The sequence below is a fragment of the Triticum dicoccoides genome, chromosome 2A (assembly GCF_002162155.2).
Source record: "Triticum dicoccoides isolate Atlit2015 ecotype Zavitan chromosome 2A, WEW_v2.0, whole genome shotgun sequence".
NCBI classification, from domain to species: domain Eukaryota; kingdom Viridiplantae; phylum Streptophyta; class Magnoliopsida; order Poales; family Poaceae; genus Triticum; species Triticum dicoccoides.
The window spans coordinates 20,230,939-20,256,234 of NC_041382.1; the positions used below are offsets into that span (position 1 = coordinate 20,230,939).

General features: G+C 47.5%; 2 protein-coding genes across 2 annotated transcripts; both read right to left on the reverse strand.

Annotated features, from left to right (window-relative positions):
- Positions 1-6,431, reverse strand: LOC119352867 (phosphoglycerate mutase-like protein 1). Its single transcript, XM_037619462.1, has 10 exons — positions 6,236-6,431; positions 5,176-5,237; positions 4,974-5,081; positions 3,926-4,005; positions 3,083-3,245; positions 2,781-2,855; positions 2,600-2,688; positions 1,905-2,024; positions 423-467; positions 1-334 (listed from the first exon to the last, which is right to left on the reverse strand). The coding sequence occupies exons 1-10, from the start codon at positions 6,402-6,404 to the stop codon at positions 220-222; spliced, it is 1,026 nt and encodes a 341-aa protein (XP_037475359.1). The 5' UTR covers positions 6,405-6,431; the 3' UTR covers positions 1-219.
- A 2,437-nt stretch (positions 6,432-8,868) lies between these two features.
- Positions 8,869-18,569, reverse strand: LOC119352868 (phosphoglycerate mutase-like protein 1). The gene is made up of 10 exons (XM_037619463.1): positions 18,448-18,569; positions 11,276-11,337; positions 11,078-11,185; positions 10,791-10,870; positions 10,528-10,693; positions 10,351-10,425; positions 10,170-10,258; positions 9,310-9,429; positions 9,132-9,176; positions 8,869-9,049 (listed from the first exon to the last, which is right to left on the reverse strand). Exons 2-10 carry the CDS (start codon positions 11,333-11,335, stop codon positions 8,869-8,871), a joined length of 924 nt encoding a protein of 307 aa, XP_037475360.1. The 5' UTR covers positions 11,336-11,337; positions 18,448-18,569.
- Positions 18,570-25,296: the final 6,727 nt, after the last annotated feature.

Below are 25,296 nucleotides of genomic sequence, written 5' to 3' on the forward strand. Positions count from 1 at the left end.
TTCTCAAAAGGAGGGGTATGCGTATAAGTCCTTATTTCCCATGAATTTGGGTATCTGTTCAAACAACAAATCAGATAAACATAACCAATCGTGCCCATCATACACCGGAACAACAGACGGCAAGTCCTGTCCGTAGACGTCATCATCTATTCTGAGTTCATTGTCAGCCAGAACCGGGGTTTGATAAAAGAATCAAAGACATCCATGTGCTCAACAACCTCAGTTCTTGCTAGCTTCTTCAGCCTGCTTCTCGTCTGCAACATCGCTGGGCATATCAAGCCCGGTCGGTATCTTCCCAGCGAAGTTGTATCTAGAGGTATCCGATCCAAGGTTACTGCAGCGAGCGTTGCAAAGCAAATCCATGTTATAAAAAAGCAAAGCGTCAACTGCAACGTAACCGCTGAGGCGAAATAAGAACTGACCTTCTGTCGACCAAGACCATCGACCGGAGCTCACAGTTGGCAAAGCTGTATATAACCAAGTCAAAAGTTAGCAACATGCTCATCATTTAACTGTTGAACATTTTAGGGTCTAGCACAAGAATCATCATACGAGATTGCAATTTGCTTATACTTTCTATGGTTTAAAGTTCCAATGGTTACATCCGACAAATATTGTGCTCTCCCAGCATACCTAAAATTTCCTCTCTTGTTTTAAAAGCATACCTAAAATTTAACCCAAGACCTAAAAACAGAATTTTGGGTTTTTTGCCCAAAAAACTGCTCAAACAACACACCTATATGCATGGGTTGGGTAGCCATCAAAATTTTCCTACCAAGGACCCATATTTGGGCCCAACCTACCACACTACCCAAACCACCAAAAATGGCTGCCCTGTTAAACTTCACCGCCGCCACTTCCACTCTATACCCAAGCCCAACCGCGACCCCACCACTGAATCCCACCGCTCGGGGCCGACCATCGCGATCCTCCCCGCCCAGGCCCCACGATTCAAGTCGTCCCACAGCTCCCTGCCACCCGTCACCGAGCTTGGCACCACCGTTTTTTAGTTCGAGCTCGGCCGCCACCGCCGCCGTCCCCGAGCACTACACCACCAAACATGTTGAAGCCACCACCACGGACCCCGAAGCACCGCAGCGTGAGGCTTCGGCCATGCTGTAAGTTTGCGGCTGAGATCCATAACCCGGAAACGAAGGCACGTGTGCGGCTTCACACGTTCACCACCACAGAGAAGGCGGTGCGCGCCTACAACGCTTCGCTTCTTCGGGAGCCTGGCAAGGCTCAACTTCTCACGCCGACACCGTCACCGTGGCCACGACCGCAGCTCCCATTAGGGTCGTCTCCCGGGCCGAGGAGAAGGAACACCGCAAGGCCGAGGAACAACTCGGGGCCAAGCGCGCCAATGCCGCCTTCATGGCAGCTCTCATCGAGGAGAACCGAGAACAGCACGTTCTTTGAGATGAAGGAATTGTGCAAGATCGATCATGAGCGTGAGCGGATCGCCCGACTCAACGCCGAGTGTGAGGAGATGTTCAAGGAGCTCGACGAGCTCACCGAGGAGATGTTCGACGACGACGACGCCGGCCCCTCCGGCACCTAGTTTTAATTGCAATATAGCTAGTTTTAGTCTCAATTTAGTGGTAGGGATGATTAATTATGATGGTAGTAGTGTCAATTTAGCTGTGTTTAATGTGCAACTGATGCTTAATTATGAGATGAACTATGTGTTATCTCTATGTTTTATTTGGTTTCGAAAATATGGGTATCCAATTTTAGTACGTTGTAAGAGGAGAAATTTTTTTTTTTTGGCTACCCAAATCTTCTCTCTCCTCTGCCTAAAATGGATTTGGGTAGCCAAACTTTAGGTATGCTATTGGAGATGCTCGAGGTTTGCAGAATATGGTGAGTTGATTGCTCAGTTGCAAGGGGAATAAATTACTTACTGCTTGCCCAGCTCCTCTGCTATGGTTGGATGACACTCTTTACCGTACATGTTTAGGGTGTGATACAAGAAACCGCTATGGCTGACAATAGCAATCTCTTTCTCTTGTCTTGTCCATAACCTGCAAGCACATCCGAGGAATAGTTTAATTTAATCCAGCTACCAAAAATAAAGTTACTGGTCGACTCAAGGGGTCATCTAATCTGAGGTTTGTCTTTCCCACTACATGCTACACATAAATCTCCAGCATCTAGAACTTTCTAATGTCAAATAAGTCACTCAGTGATAACACACTGGTGTATGAGAAACAAGCATCAGAGGAAGCATTGTGTGGGGGCACAATCCTTCATCACCAGTTCCAGTTTATCTCTAAATCATGTAACAAGTGTTAACGTAGATAAAGTAACATATATAGTCCGCTTCTGCCTTCCAGTCCATGCATGAAAGTGAGGCAAATAACATGATTCGCTAGGAACATGGGATCCTGTCAGGTCAGGAGTGGTCAATAAATTTCTTGTTTGGGTGAACAAATTAATTTGAATGACGCAGAAAAAATAACGAAAAGTGATATAGGGGATGCAGATGAATATTTATTGAGGTACTAGTGTTTCATGTTTATAAAACCAGAGCATCAGGCTTTTATATATTCAAGACATTAATGAAAAGAAACTAACTAATCTTAGGAAGGAAAATTACCAGTCAAAGAACTTCATGCCCCTCAGAGCAACAGACTCATTTGTTTCTCTGACATTGGGTTCCCAAAGAACATCTTCATCATTCTCTATCTGTAAAGAGCGTGAGCACACATATATTAAAAACACCATCAAGATACTGTCTCATGAAATGTTCTTGTGAATTAGCAACAGTAAGTACTTGCCAAGGAAAAATCAATGGCAGGAAAGAGAGTACGGTATTTTGTTACGCTGCTCCTCTTGTCACAGGGATGAACACCCTGCATTTTATAATCAAATACAAAATGAAATATTAAGAATATTTGTCAATAGAGCATTACTGATACGAAAAAAGCAGAGACAAATAGAGGCATGAAATTTCTCAAACGAGGGTATTCGACTTAGAAGTCAAAACAAAGATGAACAAGTTATTCTACAAACCAACACAAATGAGGCACTGAATGACAAGATTTTTATTTTTATTTTGCAACAAACGATAGGGAAATACCAAGTGCTCCCTGCAGGCCTCAACTGCAAGAAACGGTGGGCAGTTCAAACTTGAAATTGGCTGACGTCCACTGTTTCCAGCACCTTCTACCATTAATGGTGATGCACTAGCTCCATCAGTATAGTTCCCACCACCAAAGACCCCTACTGCAGTTTGCATAGTCCTGTGAGATTAGTTGAAATGAAATACTGTGAGGTTCATTTAGTACTAGTAATCACATACTACGGCAATGCACTGTCATATTGTATCATGCCTTAGCACAGGAGTCCTGATAGATAAACAGATTGAGAGCTATTGACATGAGGTGAATGACTAAGGGTGTAAAAGATGCTCAAACTGATATTTTTTAGTACTATAGACTTTATGCACATGGGTCATGTAAAGCATATTTTACTAACCATGAAGCAACTGCTGAACAGTTCTGACTCTAGTTGAGTGCTTCTCTGACTGAAGTCATGTTCTGGTATGCACTACCAATAACTGAATGTGCATAATAAAAACTTTCCAAAGTAAAACTGATAGACTCGTGGCCCAAGCAATAACTGGTACATGGAGATGCTTAACTGACATAATTTACAGGCCTTTCAAATAACATGTTTTTTTGTAAAGACAATTAACACGTTCAGTTCAGGAAAATATTGTTAGAAGATCAACCTAGTCTAGGATTAAGCAGTCCTACAATTTATACTAGTAGCTGAAAGCCTGAGAGGATGCATTCTCGAAAGAACATTAATGCATATGCCAACACTGGGAGAAGACCATTTCTCGAACATAAAAAACTTAGAAGAAGATCCAGAGGACTGAAATTACATACAAAAAGATCAAGGTCAAGGAAAACTATACCTCAGTAGAGGGGAAACAATAACCAACTCAATCTTTTTTGCCAGCCCAGATTTTGTCACATGCTCTCGCAGGGTATCAACCTACAAATGCGTTTAAATCAACATCCATGGAACTTGAAGATGCAACATGAAAAATAAGTTGAGTGATATTTTAATCAACATTATGTGTCAAGGCCAGAAAGAAAGTCAACTAATCACACAACTGCAGTCAAAAGACTGAATAATTTTGGATTGCAACCATAAAGGAATCAACTAAAGGCATCTGAATGTCATCTAAACAAGGTGGTGTCATTGTGCTTTTTGATACAACTACGGTTGGGGTTGATATCTTTAGTCAGACGATGATGGTAACACAGGGGACTTCATTTTTTTAAGGTGACAGTAAGAACCATGTGAACTACTAACAACCAAAGGTTTTGGATATAACATGGCTGCTAAGTTGTGAAGATTTCATTTGTAAGGAAAAGGTATTCTCCAGGATTTCAGCTATGAAAGCTTGACAGAATAACCATAGACAAAAGTATTGAACATTGCCATAATACTGCTAACTGCCGCAAATGCATTTGACAGAAGATGTCATCATCCAAATAGAGGCTGAAGATCATCAATGAGGATTTGTCAGTATGTGAGGTGAATGAATTGAGTATCGAACACTTGAATTATAGAATTAAACCTCCATCACTAAAGCATCATGACTGATGTCATATATACACATTTTATATAAACAATCTTAATGCCTGATAATATTGTACCATGGATAGGTTGATACCCTGAGCACAACACATGATAGTGGGATACAGGCTACCATGTAATCCTGTTGCAGTGAAAGACAAAGGCAAAATGAATGGAAAAAGGGCATTTCTAACGTGCTTAGAGAGAGAGCATTAGTGCTTCCATTTCTAATGCTCGTGTCAACATCACAGAAACATTTTCGCCTTAAATTTTTGACAAAAAGCATCACCTTAGTTGGCCATAGAACTGATAATGCTAAGAGCAGTGTTTGAAATTGAAATGCATGGGGATAACGAAAAGGAAACGAGCAATCTTACTTGGCTCCAGCCCAAAGGGGTAAGTTGAGCATCAAGCAGCGCATGTGACTTGTACGCTGCAAAATCCTTCTCGCCTTCCACATTGTGAACACCCTGGGCATGCCTCACCTGCACGCATTGGTTACAGCGAATCAGATTGAACAATTTATTTTTCGCGCTTGTCTTACAGGTTTGTCGCCGATTAATTGATGAAGTGTGGTACCAGGTATATGGTTTTGCATCGGTGCGCGGGGTACAGAGCCGTGCCAGCGCTGGCCTCCATATCTGCCCAAAAGAAACAAATTACCACTGTGTGTTATTACTATCCATGGCGAATTAGACAGATAAAGTCAACCTGAACAGACAGTTGCAGCACCACATGGAGTTAGCTAAAATCGCAACGTCCCGGCAGTACCTCATGCTTTACAGAATGCCACGTATGTTGATTCGTGGAAACGGAACATTTTCACATGGTAGGAATGTTGATGCATTGGTGCGTGCCCAGAGAATCACATCACATGGTAGCAAAAGGCGTCGATTCTCCATTGGTCAGTGAGCATGTGCGCCATACTGGCAGTGTCTATATGAGCTAAACGCGGTGATTCCTATCGACGTAAAGCATATCGGAGGAGCATTTTTATGTGGGGTCAAACTAATAAACTTGCAAGCACAAGCCTCCTATTGGAAAAGAAAAAAAAACATGAAGCTGCTCCAACTACTCTGTTTTGTTTTCTTCTTGTTATGTGACGAAGGAGATCATCTTCGGCGGTGCAATGCTGAAGATGTTTTAATCTATATTGCATATGGGATTAGTATATGACGAGGAGGCGGTGAAGGGCGTGGGCAACTAGTGTAAAGCATCGACACGTAAGGAGAGGAGATCTGACTAACGCTTGCCAACAAAATCTGCTTAAATAAGAAATACTAGATAGATAAATGCTCGTGTATGAAAAGTCCTGAGGGGGAGGAGCATAAAGCGGCATATTCGGAAGCATCTGTGCCGCGGCGAGATCTGGCGCTGCGGCTGAACGGTGGAGGAGACGGGGCAGGTGCTGGGAAGAGGAGGGGCGGGATGGGGTGGCTGGACGGAGGTGCTGAGATTCCTCCGAGCCCAGCGCGGCGTGGCGGGAACCGACCGGCCTCCGCGATTAATCCATCCAAGAGGAAGACGACAGTCGATTTTACTTTCCGGTGAAGGGACGGAGGAGAGAGCGCGCCATTCGGTTCGATTAATTAACGGGGGATGAAGAAGAAGAAGGGGGGAGGTTGGAGCGCGGCCGTACCTGAGGAGGAGGAGGATGAGGAGCAGCGGCAGCCGCTGAAGGAAGAGCGGGGGCGACGGCCGACGGCGAAGGAGGGGGGCGACGATGAGGCAGCTGCGGCCGGGGGCGAGATAGGGAGGGCCGGGGCGGTGGTGATGATGGTTGTACTAAAAGTATTCGGCAGCATCATTCGCGTCTCGTGTCAGCTCGCTTTTAATTTATTCAATTCAATTCGCTAATGAGTCAGCTGCAAATCGCATCTTGTCCTCGACGGGTCGCGTCGAGGGCAAGACCAGGTTGGCTTGCGGTTCCAAGAGCTCTTTCTTTTCCTCTCCTCCTCCACCGCTTCCATCGCTTTCTCCCTCTCTTTCTGCCGACCTGCTTTCGCGTCCACGGTCCAACCCCCTTCCACTGCCGCTTGTTTCCTTCCTTCCTTCAGTTACCACAAAATAATTAGTACTCCCTCCGTTCCTAAATATAAGTCTTTTAGACATGTCAAATGGACTACAACATACGGATGTATGTAGACTTATTTTTGAGTGTATATTCACTCGTTTTGTTCCGTATATAGTCACTTGTTGAAATCTCTAAAAAAGACTTATATTTGGGAACAGAGGGAGTATATGGCAAGAGAGAAGATTTTCAAAAACTGGTCTGACTTCTTTGCTTTAAAATTTAAAAAACCACACAAAAAAATGACAGGGAGGAGCTCGGCGGGACGGAGATGGTGACGGCGGCGGGGAAGTTCGGGAACACCGCGAGGTGCTCGGGGATAGTGATGCAAGTTGAACGGGCCGGGGGGTGGCGACGGTGACAGCGGAATCAGGTGGCGGGGAAGTTCAAGGGCGGCGGCGCAGTGCTCATGGACGGTGACGCGAGCTTGACCGGGACGGGCGGCGTTGAGGGTAGTGGTCGAGCTTCGGCGGGACGGTGTGGCCACGCCGCGAGCTCAGAGGAGTCGGGAAGGCTGCGGTGGAGGTTGCAAAGGGGCCGTATGGGGCACCGGGGTTCACGGTGGCCGGTGGAGTGGCGGCGGCCAGAATCTACCGGCGTGGACGCGGTTGAGTTCCCGCCACAATTGACTTTTCTTTTAGGGCAGCCGTTGGTGGTGCCGCCAATATATATCATTTGGAGCTGCTGCGTTGTTTTTTCGTCAAATAGAGATACAAGTACCGAAAGTCCCATTTTACTCGCGAGCTCAAATTGGGATGAACAGTAAATTCAAAAAAAAGAATTGAAAAATAAACTACAAAAAAATCTGATTTTTTTGGATGTAAACTTTGACAAATGTACTCGGTGCTTGCAAATTTTCATTCCGAAATAACATTCATGCAAGTCATGGCAAAAAAAAACAGAACTCCAAAATGGTTTAAAAAATAGCATTTTTGGAGTGTCGATTTTGTTTTTTTATCACGACTTCGAAAAATGTTATTTCAGGATGAAAATTTGCAAACACCGAGAACATTTGTCCAAGTTCGCACCAAAAACATTTCGAAATATTTTTTTGAATTGCTTTACTATTTTTTTTTAATTTTACTGTTCATTACGGAGCATATAAGCTCGGGACTAATACTCCGCGTCCCTTCTACATCGTCCGTTAAAGTTGATTTTTACGGGGACGTGCAAAATGGTTACGATGGGTTGGGCAGCGTAGCAAACGCTGGCAGGCCGAGGCTTCTGACGACGAGAGTGAGGACGACTGGCCTGGCCTGGAACGGCATCCTTGCCGAATATCCATCCATATTCCGTGCTCCATATCCCTCCTCCCTCCCACCACATTACTACTCCCTCCGTTCCGAATTACTTATCGCGGGTATGAATGTATCTAGATGTATTTTAGTTATAGATACATCCATTTTTGCGACGAGTAATTTGGAACAAAGGGAATAGATTCTTTCCATATTTTTTCAGTGGATACCCGTCCACATCAAGGCATTCCGGTGCCTTGCCTCCTGCCCACAGCCACACGAGAGAATCAAATCAGAGTCAACCAATCTGCCTGCTCCAATTTCAAACAGACCAATCACATAATATTTGGCACCATGGGAAAATATAGCTCCGTCGTTAAGAGATACTACCTCCGTCCCAAAAATTTAAGACATCTTTAAACCGCAAAAACGTCTTGTATTTTGGGATGGAGGTAGTAAATGGCATCATCGAATCAAAGGGCATATGGATGTAGAATTTGGTGGCTCCCAATCCTATGATCCAAATGGCTTCCATGGGAAAAAAATTCCTATGCATTCGAATCTCAAAAATTCCTATAAATTCCTTCAATCCAAAGAGGCTCTAAGCTGCAGGGAAAAAAATGTGAAAAAGGAACAACAGCCGGAACTGATCTGACATAATGTCCTAGATCAACAACAGGGGTACATGCATAAATCATCCTTATTCCCATGATTTTGGGTATGTGTTCAGACAACAAACCAAATAATGAACTGTTCTAATCATGCTTCAGAGTGACAGATGATAAATCCTATCCGTAGGTGCCGCTTATCTTCGCTTCAACATCTTTTTTTCTTTTTCTTTTTTGCTTCAACATCAATCATGCAACTGAAACTTGACCGTTGTAAGGTCAAGAGTCTCAGTTCTTTCTAGATTCTTCAAGAGAGATGTGATTAAAGGGGGAAGTTCCCTCCCTTGACTCTACGTTGTTAGGTAGAAATGAGGCGAGTGGGCGAGCTCATGTGCGTGTGCTCTAGACAACCAACCGCTCCCCGGTTCCCATTGCTAGCTTCTTCAATCTGCTTCTTGTCTGCCACATCACTAGGCAGATCAAGTCCCGCCGGTATCTTCCCAGGGAAATCGCATGTAGGGGTATCTGATCCAAGCTTACTGCAGCGTTGCAAAGCGAATCCACATTACAGAAAGGCCATCACAAATGCATCATAATCATTGAAGCAAAACAAGAACTGACCTTCTGTCGACCAGCACCATCGACCTGAGCTCGCAGTTCGCAAAGCTGCATATAACCAAACCAAAGTTAGGAACATGCGCTTGTGATGATAGAATTAGCAGTGGTCTCAATATTTTACGGCCCTTGCAGAATATTGTGGGTTGATTGGTTGACAATTACCATGAAAAAAAATACTTACCGTTTGCGCATATCCTCTCCTATGGTTGGATGACACTCTTTACTGTACATGTTTAAAGTGAAATCTAAGAAACTGCTATGGGTGACAATAGCTATCTCATTTTCTTCTCTTGTCCATAACCTGCAAGCAGATCAAGAGACTAGTTTTAATTTAATCCAGCCGCCAAAATGAAGTTACTGGTTGACTCAACATGTCATCTAAAATCTGAGGTTTGTCTTTCTCAATACATGCTACACATAAATCTCCAGCATCTAGGATTTTCTAATGCCAAATAGTTACTCGGTGATAACTCACTGGTATACAATAAACAAGCAATCAGAGGAAGCATTATGTAGTGGAAGAGGGTATTATCCAAGGCAGTGCACAAAACAGTCATGAAAGAAATCAATTTATGAGACCATGTTTCTGCTGTTACGGTACAATTCAAGATCAGTTAAGGAAATAGGGAATAACAATGGTGAAAAGAATAGAAATAGCATGACCCTTGCTTGTGACTTCTTTCTTCTATCTCTAAAGAGTCAATCCTTCATCACCAGTTCTAGTTTTTATCTAAAACATGCAGCAAGTGTTACACAGATATAGTAAGATATATGTCCATACATGAAAGTGTAGAGACAAAAAACATAATTTGTTAGGAACATGGGGCTCTTGTTAGGCCGGTAGAGTGGTGAATAAATCACTTGTTTGGGTGAACAAATTGTTTGGAATGACACAAAAAAAACAACCGAGAGTGATAAGAGGACGTGCAGATGAATATTATTCAGTTACTTGTGTTTCATGTTCACACAACAACTCATCAGGCATGTATTTCCCAAGACATTAGTGGAAAGAAACTAATCAATCTTACAAAGGAAAATTACCAGTCAAGGAACTTCATGCCCCTGGCAGCAACAACGTCAATTGCTTCTCTGACATTGGGTTCCCAAAGAACATCTTCATCATTCTCTATCTGTAAAGAGCACGAGTACACATCTATTAAATCACCATCGAGACAGTGTCTCTGAAACTGAATTCAGTGAACTAGCAACAATAGGTACTTGCCAGGGAAAAATCAATGGCAGGAAAGAGAGTGCGATATTTTGTTACGCTGCTCCTCTTGTCACAGGGATGCACACCCTGCATTTTAAAATGAAATTAAAACGAGGCACTAAATGAAGAGTATTTGGTAATAAAACAATTGCTAATGTTTTATTTGTGTTCTTCAGGAGAGGGAATTACCAAGCGCTCCCTGCAGGCCTCGACTGCGAGAAACGGCGGGCAGTCCAAACTTGAAATCGCTTGACGCCCACTGTGCCCAGCACCTTTTACCATTAGTAACGGTGATGCACTTTCTCCATCGGTACAGTTTCCACCGCCAAAGACCCCCACTGCAGTCTGCAGAGTCCTGTGAGGTTGATTCAAGTGGACATAAAAAGATTAGAAGAAGATCCAGAACACTGAAATTATGTACAAGAGGATGAGAAGGTGAAGGAAAACTATACCTCATTAGAGGGGAAACAACAACCAACTCAATCTTTTTTGCTAGTCCGCATTTTGTCACATGCTCTCGCAGGCAATCAACCTACAAACGCATGTTAATCAGCACCCATGGAACTTGAAAATGCCACATGACAAAAACTTGAGCGATAACAACATTATTATGTGTCAGGAGCAGAAAGGAACTCGACTAACTACAAAACTGCGGGCAAAAGGCTCCGAACGAAAAAGCCAAAAAATTGGCCCACAACCATAAAAGAATCAACTACAGTCATTCTCAAGGTGATCTTACTTGGCTCCAGCCCAAAGGGGTGATGTGAGCATCGACCAGCGCAGGCGACTTGTAGGCGCTGTGATCCTTGTCGCCTTCCACATTATGTATACCCTGAGCATGCCTCACCTGCGCACGTTAGTTACGGTTAATCAGACGGAACATCCTCTTTGCGTCTTTGGTACAGGTTCATTGCCGAAAACTGAGGGGCGGTAGTACCAGGTAGATGTTTTTGCAGCGGCGCTGAGGATAGAGAGCAGTGCTAGAACTGGCCTCCATTTCTGCCCAACAGGAATCAATCACAGTTAGCATCATATTATTATCCATTGAGGAGTTAGGCAGATAACAAGACTTGAAAGAGACAGTTGCATTGCTGCCGGATGTAGTTGGACAAACTCGCAACTTTCCCACATGTAAAGTATTGTTTGCCGAAAGACACATGTTGATTTAGGCAACAAAATGGAACATTCAGAGGGTGGAAATGGTACGTATGGGTGCCGATTTTGGGCCGCCACAGAATGTCATGGTAACAACAGGTGTTGATGAATGATGGTCCTCGGTCCCTTGGTAATGTGCCGAATGGTAGCAGTATGCTACTATCAACTAGAGGATGTAGTTCGAACTGGATCCAGAGAAGAGGGAAAAAAAGGCGGTGATTTGCCAAAGACCAAACTTGTGACTAGAGCAAGTTACTGTGGGACTAAACTAATAGTAGTACCAAAACATTAACCTCCTCTCAAGGGGGTAAAATAGCCCTGTTCTGTTCGGATACAGAGTATTCATGGAGCTTATTGTTGAAGAAAATTAAAGGCTGACCTAGTATCATCTCAAGTGTCATAAAACGAACGAACAGTGGGACTAGAACTCTGTTTTCACGCTAGTACGTACTAGTACTCTGCATCTGCATCCAAGCACGCCCCTGAAAGGCAGAAACCTGTTGCGGTTGCTCTGTTTTTCTTGTCTTGGGACGGAGGGGACCATTGCGGCGGCGGAGTATTTTTTGATTACTAAAGTAGTACTTCCTCCGTTCCCCAATATTTGTCTTTCTAGACATAGATTCGCTCATTTTGCTTCATATGTAGTTATCTGTTAAAATTGCTAGAAAGACGAATATTTAGGAAGGGAGGGAGTATATTCCGTCGGATTAGTGGTGTAGGACGAGAAGGTGGGCGAGGAAGGCCAAGGAGAAGGCAGGCGATGGCCGCTTGCCAGGCGCCATTCGGTAAGGAAGGTTGTTAGGAGGAGGAGAGTGGAGCGTGGTCGTACCTGAGGCTGGGGCTGAGGAGGCGGCGGCGGCGGGGGCGAGACCGGGAAGAGACGGCGGCTGCGGTGGTATCCCGTGTCTGTGTCCCGTACTTATCGTCTCGCTCGTATCGTATGCGACGGCTTGGTAGAGAACGCGGCGACAGGTGGAAATTGGATCTTGTGCTCGCCTGCCTGCCTGGCCGGTTCCAACTTGTTCTTCTTCCCTAGACTAGACCGACCTGGACCTTGATCGCTTTCTCTCCTGCTGCCGACCTAGACCGACCGTGAGGCTTGATGCTTCACGTCACAAAGCCGGATCCAAGGCGAGGACGTCTCCATCGTCGGTTTGCCGTCGCCTCCTGGTTTCTCCGTTTGGATATTCCAGTGTGCGGGCGTCTCCGTTCAGCCACCGTATACGTGGGGCTTGAGCGTTTTCCGTCGCCACGCAACTGCTTTTCCGGTACTAGCTAGGATTTGTTTGCGTAACACTACTAGTACAACTGCTTATTTGGCTGGTCACGTTGGGTCATCGACGACGATCGCGGGTAGAGTAAACGCTCGCAGGCCGAGGCTGGTGAACGTGAGGCACTATCATCGGGAGCATTCCCAAGATCGAATATCCATTTCTGTGGGATTATTAAACTTATTATAAGAGCATGATCACATGAAAGAACCTTCTCCGAAAGAGAGAAACAACAGCCCAGCCGGGACGCAAAGTATTCCTAGAGTTTTTCTCTTTGACACCGCGGTATCCGGAAACAAATTAAAGGTTTCTCTGATTGAACTGCTCTGGTTTTACAGCAGTCTAGTACTCTGCATCCAACCTTCAACCTGCCCAGGTTGCTCTGTCTTTTTTTTCCTTTCCCTTTCTCTCTCGGCGGAGGGGGCCAGTCCGGCGGCGAGAGGCGGCGGAGTATTATATAGGAGTACCGTCGGCGGTTGTGAGTATACGACGAGCGAGAAGGCGGCGAAGAACGTCAACATCGGCCCTTAAAAAGTACGTACATGGAGAGGGGATCTAGCGCTGGCCAACAAGATTATGATCCCCTTGTAATGAATAATATAAACAGATGTACTAGATACCAAAGGAGGCAAATCGAGGAGAGAAAGGGACGAGAAGAAAGGCATGCATAACGCCGGGCAGCAGAAAGCGCATATTCGGAGTCGGAAGCATCCATCTGCGCGGCGCGGCGGAGGCAGACAGATAGATAGGAACGCCGACGACAGGTAGAGGTCGCGGCGATGTCTGGCGCCGGCGGCATGCCATGCAGATGCAGAGGCCATTTGGTAATAGTAGGACTAGCAAGGTTGGAGGGAGGAAGAGGCCGGAGCGCAGGCGTACCTGAGGCTGCGGTAGGTGCAGGGGACGGCGACGGTGGAGACGGCGGGCGGGCGGGGGCGAGACCGAGGGATGAGGCGGCGGCAAAAGCTAGAAGTAGCGGGAGGGCGGGAGGGGCATAGTATGCGCTATACGGCCTCTATTTATCTACTAGGACGCGATCGAGTCCGTCCGTCTGCATGCCCGGGGCGTCCTGCTTGCTTGCTTGCTGTCCATCGCTTTCTCCCTCCCTTCCTTCCTTTCGGCCGACCTCCGCTCCGTTCGCGTCGCGTCGCGCTGTACGGCTCACGAGGCCGGGAGACGTCTCCGTCGTCCATTCGCCGCCCACCTGCGCCTCATCGTTCCTCCGTCTGGATGTTCCAGCCAGCGTGCGGCGTGTTCGTTCCGTTAAGTCACCCCTCCATGAACGTACCCCCTCCCTCTGTCGATTGGTTGATGGACGGGGCGGGGGCAACCAACAGACTTGTCTGTTCCAACGGGCCAAAGCAACCAGCCTAAACCGCAGCCAGAAGCTTCCTTAGGCCTTGTACAATGGAAGGTGCTTAGAGAGATGCTTAGAAAAATAAACCGAATTTTTCTGAAGCACTGGGGCCTATTTTTACAGGAGAGACGCTTAGTTAAACGTCTATCCTGTACAAATAAGCACCGATGCTTAAGAAAAACCTGATTTATTTCTCTAAGCATCTCCCATTATACAAGGCCTTAATAATTCTCCCCGGTACACTGCACCTGCTAGCCCGTCCATGCGCAGATATGCTAGTACGTAGCAGTACCACCGTGCGATTGCCAACAAGCTAGCTAGATCCCTTTATTAAACAAATACAGTAATAAACAGATAGATGTTTTTTTTTCTTCGACAAAAAATGCTGTTCATTGATCAAAGGGGGCAGAGTAGCCGGCCACACAGAGCAAAACAGCGGTTATATACTATGTGTGCAAGAAGATGGAAATCTTAAACAGGTAACGCTGGTTCAAGTGGTCTGTGGATCACATGCAGTGTGAATCATCGACGGTGCATGCATGGAAAGCCAAAGCGAAGAGAGAAAGAGACGATCGACAAGGAAGCATAAATCGTCCGAAGCATCTATATACATATGCCTGTGCGGCGGCGGAAATGCCAAGGATCAAACACAGGGTAAGGGAGAAGAGAGACGGCATGCATGCATGCCCCAGCTGGCAGACAAGGTTAGAAGAGGAACAGGCGTCGGAGGGGGACGAGCAGCGAAGCGTAGCCCCGTTCGGAGCATGATACTACATCGGATTGTTAGTACTATATGATGATGAGAAGGTGGGGAAGAAGGTCAACATCGGGGATCTAAGCTAAAGCTCTTGCCAACAAGACAGACCCTCTTATCTTATGGTATAATAAAGAATAAAACAGATAGATAGATAAATAAGGATATCCGTGTAGAGGCGGATCCTCTAATCACCTCTAATCAAAAGCTAACGTAACGCCTCCTTTGGTTTATAGGAATCTCATAAGATTTCTATAGAATAGGATTTGCATAGGACATTTTCCTTTGAAGTCCTTTGGTTTGTAGGAATGGATTCCTATTCGTATGTAGGATAGGAACCAATCCTTCACATTTTGAAGGGAAAAAAATATTAGCTAAGACTCAATGAAAAAATTTCTATCTTATGCATCAAATGACATCTTTTTCTCTATAGAAATTAAGATACATGTCATCTCACTTCCTATGATCTTTCTATTTCCTATAACATTCCTATCCTATGAACCAAAGGAGGCCTAAAGCTAAAGCGAGGAGGGAAAGGGATGAGAAGGAAGCATCTGCGTGACGGCATGCCAAGGGGATTTGGGGCCAAAATATCCAATTTCTCCGGCATGCCATGCAAATGCGGGAAGAAGACGATCGATCTCTCTTTCAAGGTCCCTTCCTCTGTCAAGGGTGAGGGAAGAGAGAGGTTGGAGGAGGAGGAGGAGGTTGGAGCGCGGACGTACCTTGGAAGGAAGAGGAGCGGTGGCGGCGGCGGAGGAGGAGGAGGTGACGGGCGGGGGCGAGGTAGGCCGGCAACGTAGGCGGCGGCGGTAAAAATAGGGAATGAAGGGAGGAAGGAGCAGCGGGGATATGCGGCGGCAATGCGTCCCTCCTGTGTCGCCTCGATTCTATTTACTACTCGCTCAGGCTTTGCCAGTTGCTGCTGCTGCGAGGCAGGCGTAGTAAATTGGATCTTGTCCTCGATCCGGATCAGCCCTGTTCGGCCTGCCGACCTCCTTCGTTTCCATTCGCGTCACGCTGTACGGCTTGATGACGCGCATCACGGAGGCGAGGACGAGGAGTACGCGCGCGTCTCCATACAGGGCTGACCTCCTCCTCCTTCTCCCGCTCGCTTCTCCGTTTGGATATTCCTGCGCCGTTCCTTCAGTCACCGCGGCGGGGGCGTGAGCGTTTTTCGCCGCCACGCAACGAGAATGGATTTTCTCCCATGCACCCATGCACGGGAGCTCCCGTGCATGGTCCAGCCGTTCGTTGTGGCGCAGAGATGCCCGTCTGGATTTCAGCCTAAACTATTCTAATTTTTTTTCTTTTGACGTTGTTCTGTACAACACCCCACCAACCTAGTCAGATACGCATTAATGGGGAACAGATAAAATACTGTTTAGGCTAGTCATAGTGGGAGTAACTTAGCAAGTAACATAGCGCACTCCGAGAATTTTTTGCTGATGTGGCATTTATTAATGAGAAGTGGTAACATAATATGTTAATGTAACATAGCGCTTTTCAAGACAACGCCACACTATTATTTAGTACTAGAAGTAATATCTTTGCTCAACTCATTTCAGTATGCCACACTATTGCTAAGGCAACTGACAGAGTACAGGGAACTTTACCTCTTAAAAAATAATTCGATCAACAGTACCTTCTTTTTTTTAGATCAAATCAACAGTACTTACAACGACTCTTTTATATACATAACAGAGTACAGACACTATTGCTGATGGAAAAGCTTGAACGGCATGGCATAACGTGCATTGATGACTGACACTATACAGGGTTTATAATAATGCACGGGATAGGGCTGAGGCGTCGCAGAGACCGGGCTCCAGGGGTCCCGTTTTACCAAAAAAAATCAAAATATATTTAAAAGTTGCAAAAAATGCCAAATCTTTTTCTATAAATACATATGTATGTTCCTCAAATAAGTATAAAGTTTCATCAACTAATTTGACTATTTGCATGCTACACAAAAAAGACAAATATCAGTCCTAAAAACAAAAAGGAAAAGGCATATTTTACTTCATGTATTTGTCTTTTTTGTATACATCACATATTAATATATATGTTTATGAAAATTTACACATGTGTACTACAAACATATGTCTATGTGTATACTTTTTTTCAGATTTTTTTGAAGTGTGAAAAAGTATTTTCGTTGAAAGAAAAATAAAGAGCTCTGTGGAGCTCGGTTGCTGCTTCCACTTTTCGATGGGATAGCAAATATTATGTGTATACAAGAGAGGATCCCGTGCATGGGAGAATAGCTTTTCTCGCCACACAACTGCTTTCTTTCTCGATACTACGATTTGTGTACTACATTAGTAGTACACCTTTTTTTAGGGGACAGTAGTAGTACAACTAGTACTGGTTAGCATACGTTTTTCTTGGTTTTTTGGCAAACTGCAAGTGGCTGGTTACGTTGGGAAGGGTTGTACAAGTAGAGTAAACGCTCGCTCGCAGGCCGAGGCTGTTGAGCGTGAGGGAGGCAGCGTCATGGCATCCATCCCCAAGATCGAATATCCATTTCTGTGGGATTAACAGAATTAAGAACATGATCACATGAACGAACCTTCTCCGATAGAGAAAAACAACAGCCCAGCCCAGCCGGGATGCAATGTGTATCCCTATTCTGTTTTTTGGCCTAGTACTACTGAACCGCCATGGAACAAAGCAAACAATGGAACTACTCTGCTTTATACTCCCTCCTTTCCGATTTATAGAACTTATCTCGAAATTTTAGTTTTTCTATTTTATAAGGCTTAATTTGGCCGTTTCTCATCACATGTTCAGATTTTAAGATGTATTAAATCATTGCATGCAAGTATTAAAATAAAATTGACCATTTTTTATAGTTTGCAAAAGTATCTAATTAATGCTTTTGTTTTCCTCAAAAAATTATATTTATTTTTGCAAACTATAAAAAGTATTCCATCACTCATCATCTATCTTGGTTGGTGAGATTTTTGAATTGAATTCTGTAAACCGCCCGCGCAAAAAAAAAGAGTTCTATAAACCGAAAAGGAGGGAGTACTGTACAATATACTACTCTGCATCCAACCACACCCTGAAATCTGTTCAGGTTACTCTGTTTTTCTTTCTTTCCCTTTCTTGACGGAGGGGACCATTCCGGCGGGCGGCGGCGCGAGGCGGCGGAGTATTATACTTATAATATCAGATGGACGGTTAGCATACGACGAGCGAGAAGGTGGTGAAGAACGTTAACATCGGCCCTTAAAAAGTAGGTAGGTACGTTCAAGGAGAGGGGATCTAGCGATGGCCAACAAGAACCGCTTATAAATACTAATATAAACAGATTGATACCAAAGGCCAATCAAAGAGAGAAAGGGACGAGAAGAAAGACATAATAACGCGGGGAAGCAGAAAGCGCATATTCGGATTTCGGAGCCGGAAGCATCTATCTGCGCGGCCGAGGCAGACAGATAGATAGACGATATAGACACGATCTATCTGCGATTATGTAGCGCCGGCGGCATGCCAAGGAGCGGCCATTTAGCTTTAACACTGACTAAGAAGGTTAGGAGGAGTGAGAGACCGGAGCGCAGACGTACCTGAGGTGCAGTGGCAGGCGGCGCGGCGGGCGGCGGTGGAGGAGGAAGACGAGGAGGCGGCGAGGCAGAGGGAAGAAGAGGCGGCGGTGGTGAAAGAGGCAGCGGGAGCGGAAGGGAGGGGTATGCGGCATGGCGCCTCTTGTATTTATCTGCTCGCTCGCGCTCAGGGCTGCTAGTTGGCACACGGCTGGCCTGTCCGTCTGGCCGAGCCGGGGCGGCTTGCTCGCTTGCTTGCGGTTCCAACTTGCTGCCCATCGCTTTCTTGCACCCTTCCTTTCCGCCGACCTCCGCTCTGCTTGTTCACGCGCGACGTCTCCATCGTCCATTCGCCATCCTCGTTTGGACATTTCGTTCGGTCAGTCACCGTGTGGCGTGAGCGCTTTCGCCGCTACCCCGGCCGGCGGCTGGCATCGGTGGCATGGCATCCTGCCTGTCGGATATCCGTGTTCTATTTCCATGCATGCCGTGCGCTATAACCCTACCATCACATTACTGCTAGATTCTTTCATCTTTTACTTGTTTTTTCTTCTGTCTCATCAGGTTGAGGAGCTGCTTGTTCTGTGTCTTTCTATGCTTTTCCTATTTCTTTCTTGGAGGTTGTAGGCCTTGTGGCTACTGAGAGCATCTCCAACAGCCACGCTAGGCGCGGCGCGCTAAAAACATGTTTGCAGCACGCGGCGGGTTGCGTTTGCTCCAGCGTCCGCTGCAAAATTTAGGGCGTGCGAGCCGCTTCAACAGCTGCTGTAAAACACTGCACATGCACTCGCACAAACAACATATGCACTCTAAACAAATAAAAAAAATATGCATAGATTAAAAATAGATAGAAAAAGACGATACATAGATAGTTTCACATAGCGTACATACTTCATCTCATAGCATAGATAGATAAAAAAAACTAGTCCAACACGATAAACACTACGGTGCAAGTAGATAAAACTACGGTGCAACTAGAACCTACTCCGAGTCGTCCTCATCATTCTCACTGGTGTTGTCCGAGGTATCGAGCCATGCGTCTTCCCAACAAGGATCGTCTGAGTCGAAGAACGACTCCCCACTCGCGTTAACGAAATCGCACCGCGCCTGCGCGAGTGCCTTCCACCGACGCCTGTCCGCCCGCTCCGTACAGCGCCTTGCGGTCCTCTCCGCCCAGAAGGCGTGCTCGTCGGCGACGTCCTGCGGGTAGCGCTGGCGCCACTTCGCCATGGCTCGCTCGTCCGCCTCGGCGATGAGAAGGCGGCGATGCTGCCCACGGTGTTCCTCACGGTCCTGGTCTGTTATAAGACGAGGCGGAGGGGCGACGCACTGCGCCTGCTCGCACGTCCAGACGTCGTGGAAATTCATCTGCGCGCGAGGCCTCTGGAGGCGCCACGTCGCCGCATCGTACGCGCGGACGGCCTATTTGCGCGGTCTCAAACGTGCCGAGGCCGAGGCGGACGTCGCCAGACCGAATCTTAGCGTAGAAGGCGCCGGAGGGGCGCTCGCGGACGCGCGGTAGCCCGAAGATCCCCGGCGGCGCGACGACATGATGGCGCGGTGGTGAAGTGTCGGTGGCGGGGCGAGGAAGCGAAAAGAGAGCACGTGGCAATGTGGATAGCGATGGGAGGCCGTGTGGCGGGCGTCGCAATTTATAGGCGCGCCGAAAACGGTGCGCCAAATCTAGCGCGTGACCTCCCGTTTTTTCACGCGCGTGCAATCGTCCACCATGTGTCGGAGTTTCCCGCCTCCGCTGAAATGCGCGAAAACATCCAACGCACGCTAAAATGGCAGTTTATCACGCGCGGCGTTTTTGCCGCCGCTGTTGGAGAATGTCCAATAATCCACACTAGTCATCACAACTCACAGGTGGCCTGCCCACATCAGAGAATAAAATCGCGGTCAACCAGCCAAGCTGTCTGTCTGTTCCAACGGACCAAAGCAACCAGCCTGGATCGCGGAAGCTTCCCTAATTCTCTCCCCGGTACACTGCACTGCACCGCTCGACCTTTCTCCATCGGTGGTTCCATATTCATCCTGTTGTTTATGTAGGATCTCGGCGGCTTTCATAGCCAGATCGGATGCTACGCGCTAGTACGCTAGCTACCCTGCTAACACACTGCCAGCGCATTTCATGTAGCATTCAATCATCATCACCATCATCATATTCTTCTCAACTGACATGCAACAAAGTGTCCCACTTTACGACGACGGATGGGACCATTTGGTTTCTCAATCCATATTTGATTTAGGATCATGCATGCATTATGGGATGAGAATGTGGCCAAGCACGTCAGCATCACATCTAACCATTGCCAACAAACTAGCTAGATCCCCTTATATTGAGTAAATAATAAATAAATAGTTGAAATGCTTTTTTTTTCTCTTGAACGAAAGTGCCGATCAATGATCAAAATGGAGAGTAGACGGCTATGCTGATCAAAACAGAGTTATATATGTGCTGGCGTGCAACAAGATGGAAATCTGCCTGAAAAAAAAACAAGATGGAAATCTAGAACTTCGTTGGTGATCTAACTAACCCCGTGGGTCCCTAGCTTAGTCTGGTTCAAGCTAGTGGTCTGTGAATCCTGCCCCTCGACGCCCGAATGCGTGGCAGATACTCCCTCCGTCCTTTAAAGAGTGTACTTCCAACTTTCTTGGAAAGTCGAACTTTTTTATATTTGACCATGTTTATATAATAATACATCAACATTTATGCCATCAAATTAGTAGCATTAGATTCGTGATAAAATATACTTTTATCATATATCTATTTGATTTCACAAACATTGATATATTTTTGCACAAACTCGATCAAACTTTGAAATAGTTTGACCCTCCAACAAAGTTGGAAGTACACTTTAAAGGACGGAGGGAGTACTCGCGCATGCATGCAGTGCATGGAAAGCCAAAGCGAAGAGAGTCAGAGATAGAGACGACAAGGAAGCATGAGGCGTTAGTAGGAAGCATCGATGCCTGTGCCGGCGGCGAAAATGCGAAGGATCAACAGAAGGTAGGGACGCGCTGGCCGGCGGCACGGTATCATGCACAAGAGAACCGAACCTTCCCCCCTATCGTTTTCAGGGAGGGAGAAGAGAGGGCATGCATGCATGCATGCACCATTTGGTAGACAATGTTGTTTACGAGGAACATGGGTTGGAACGCGGCCCTAGCTGAGGTGGGAGACGAGCAGTGAAACGTAGCGCGGCGGCGGTGGTAAAGAAAAAAAATATGTGGCCTCTATTTTTATCAACTCGCTGAGGTGCAAATTGGATCTTGTCCTTGATCGTCTGTCTGTGTGTCTGTCCATCTGTCCGGGCCGGGGTGGCTTGCCGGCTCCAACTCGATCGCTTTCTCTCTGCCTCCACGCCGTCGCATAACGTTGTACTGCTGGTGTTAAGGCCAACTCCACCGCGCGATTCTATTCTGTCCGCACGCGTTCGTTTGAGGTAAAACCAACGAACCAGACGGCCCAGCGCGCGGGCGCGGACGCAAACAGACTTTTGTTCGTTTTCTGTCCGTTTTCGACTCATTCCCGGCCCAAGTTTGCGTCGTTTTTGGGGTGAAACGAACAGCACACGGACGTGCGGTCATCTGCGCGTGTCCTCCCCTAGCCTGCCCGTCGATGGCACGAGGTCGCCTTTTTCTATCCGCCCCCTTCCTCGCGTCGGCCGCACCCCCTTCACTCTTCCTCTCGCCGTTGCTGCCATTGCAGCTGTGCAGCTCGGACGCGCGGTCGCCGACCCTTCCCCTCGGCGCCTCCGAGCTACCCAACCACGACCACCTGATTTGCGTGCCCGCCGACCGGATTTGGGGCGGATCCGGTCGGTTTTGAGCTCGCCCGGCTGTGGGAGGCCGCGTCGCGCCATGGACTGGCCGGCCACCGGGCCGGAAGGCCCTGGCAAGGCCGCAAGGCCACATGCAGGCAGTGGCTCGTCCTCTAGCCGCTCGGATCTACACCGTCGGTGGTCCGCCGACAGATACCCGAATGGCGGTCGGCCGGGCTCGGTGCTAGCCCAAAAGCTCGTCGGCGCACCGTTGCCACTCATTAAGTGCGACCACTGTCCAAAGAAGGTCGTGTGCCGCATGTTTACAACGCCGAAACATCTCGGATGAGTGTTCATCAAGTGCTTAAACGATGGGGTATGTGCTATTTTGAGTTTCGGTTTGTGCTCTAGATTTGACTAGTTGTGCTAACTTCAAATTTTATTATGTAGCATGGATGCAGGTTTTGGTATTGGGAAGAAGAGTACATTGATATGTTGATAGAGCGCAATTTAGGTGGTGTTTGGTTCTCTAGTCCTAGGACCTTTTCTAGTCCCAACTAAACAATCCCTAGTCCCTAAAAAGTCCCTCCATATTTGTTTCCAGGGATTAAAAAGTTCCTAGTCCATTCCTAGAGGTTATTAAATGACCATGTTGCCCCTAGTATATAGAAAAATAACAATCAAACAACACCATGGGGTGGCGGGTCAATGGGTGCATGAAGGAGCATTGTTGGAAAAGTCCCAAAAAGTCCCCAACAGACTCTCCTTGAGAGTATTCTTCATTTAGTCCCAAATGCCTAGTTTAGTCCCTAAAAAGTCTCTCCCGTTTGGTAAAAAAGTCTCTAAGAAGGACTTTTTCTAGTCCCTACACAAAAAAAGTCCCTGGAAACAAACACCCCCTTAGTAGATATTCGTGCACTTTTAGCTAGCATAGAGGCTGTAGATGAGACAAGTGCACTTGTTGCTAGATTAGAGGCTAGACACGAGATTAGATGCGAGGAAGCAACATCTACTTCTTTAGACTCGAAGAAGAAAAAAGCACGCAAGATCGAGCCTCCTCCACAGATCAACAATGAATACATCGAGAAGGCACTAATCCAACTTACAGCAGCAGTTATGGAAGTTGGATATCTTCTAAAATGTATTCTTATGGTATTTGTTTTCTTTGGTCTTACTTTTCTAGTCAAAATTTGATGATGTATTCTCATATACCAAAAATGAATGATGAAAAAAAATTAAAGGCTTGTAAAAAAAAGTACGCGAACAGAATACAGCCGGGATGCGTCTGCGCGTCGGACGCACGGCCACCGCATCCCAGAAACACCCCGGACACAATCCCATTGTCCTATCCAAACAGACAGAATTCAGATAAAACAGACGTCCGTTTGAGATCGCGCGATGGAGTTGGGGTGCTGGAAGCGGGAGGCCGAGAGCACGCGCGGGTCAGGACTCTCCCTCCATCATGCCGTTCGTTCGTTCGCTGTCAACATCTCCTCATTCTTTTTCCCGTTCCCCCGTTTGGATACTTCGGCGTGAGCCTTTCCGCCGCTGCTTTTCTCACGGTACAACTGGTTACGTCGGGTTGGGCAGGCGTGCCCGAGGCTCTTTTTTTTTATGGTAAGGCCCGACTGCCCGAGGCTCTTGGCTCATGGGCGGCTGGCATGGCATCATGCCCATCGAATATCCATATTTCCGTACGTACTTCATGACTGTTAGACTATATTTACATGTGTATATTGTAACTTTGTATACCACCTCATTATATATATATGTGATAGGCCACCCCTAGAGGGTTGTGCCGGTTCCCCCAAAGCCTATTGTCTTACATGGTATCACGCTAGGTTACGTCCGCTTCCGCCTAAAAACCCTAAACCGCCGCCGCCGCCGCCGCCACCGCCGCCGCCGCCACGCCCGCCGTCGCCGTCGCCCGACTGCTATGACGTCCGCCGCTGCGTCCGGCTCCACCGCCACCGGTTTTCTGCCGGCCTCCCTTGCGGCACTTCTCTCGAGGCCGCTGGATGCCGCCTCCCTTCAGGCGCCGATCGGGACACGGAGCGTCGGCTCCCTCTTCGCGCTCCCGCCGGCTGCTACTTCGCCCGGGCAGACGCTTGTGGCCCACACCGTCGCCGCCCCGTCAATCGCGGCTGTCGCGCCCTCGGCCACTGCGCCGCTGGTGGCGGAGGACGTCGCGCTGGCAGGCTTCGCGGCGTCAACCGCGGCCATCGCGCCCTCTGTCACCGCGCCGGCTGCCCCTCTGACTGTCTCCACGGTGGTCTCACCTCAGCCAGTCTCCTCGATGGGATCGCAGCCGCCGCCGCCGTTTCACTTCGGCCATCTCATCACCATCAAGTTGTCGTCGGACAATTACATCTTCTGGCGCGCGCAGGTTCTTCCGCTTCTTGGAAGTCACTATCTGCTTGGCTATGTCGACGGCTCTCTCCCTTGCCCTCCTGCGCTGGTTGACAGCGTGCACGGTCCGGTCTATAATCCGGCTCACCGTGTCTGGACAGGGCAGGATCAGGCGAACCTCTCCTCCATCCAGGGGTCGCTCTCTCCGGCCGTTGCTGGGCTTGTTGTCTTCGCCAAGACGTCCCACGAGGCATGGACTATTCTTGAGCGCTCGTTTGCGGCACAGTCGCAGGCTCGTGTATCTGGGCTCCGTCGCCAACTTGGGGAGTGTCAGAAGCTTGACTCCACCGCCACTGAGTTCTACAACAAAGTCAAGAGTCTCGCCGACACGCTGGCCTCCATTGGACAGCCCCTCACCGACTCCGAGTTCAACTCGTTTATTGTCAATGGTCTTGATGAGGAGTATGACGCCCTAGTCGAGATCATCAATGAGAGGGGCAACTCCACGCCCATGCCAGCACACGAGGTCTTTTCACGCCTCCTACTTACTGAGCAACGAGTCGAGGCGCGCCGATCCAGGGGCAACGGCGCCCTCTCGGCAAACGCCGCCACCAAGGGTGGTCGCTCCTCTGCTTCATCCAGGGCTCCTTCGGGGCAGTCACCACCACGCGCCTCGGCCCCTCCTCCTACTGTGATGCTACCAGGGGCTGGCGGTCCACGTATGTGCCAGCTTTGTGGTCGCGATGGGCACTGGGCC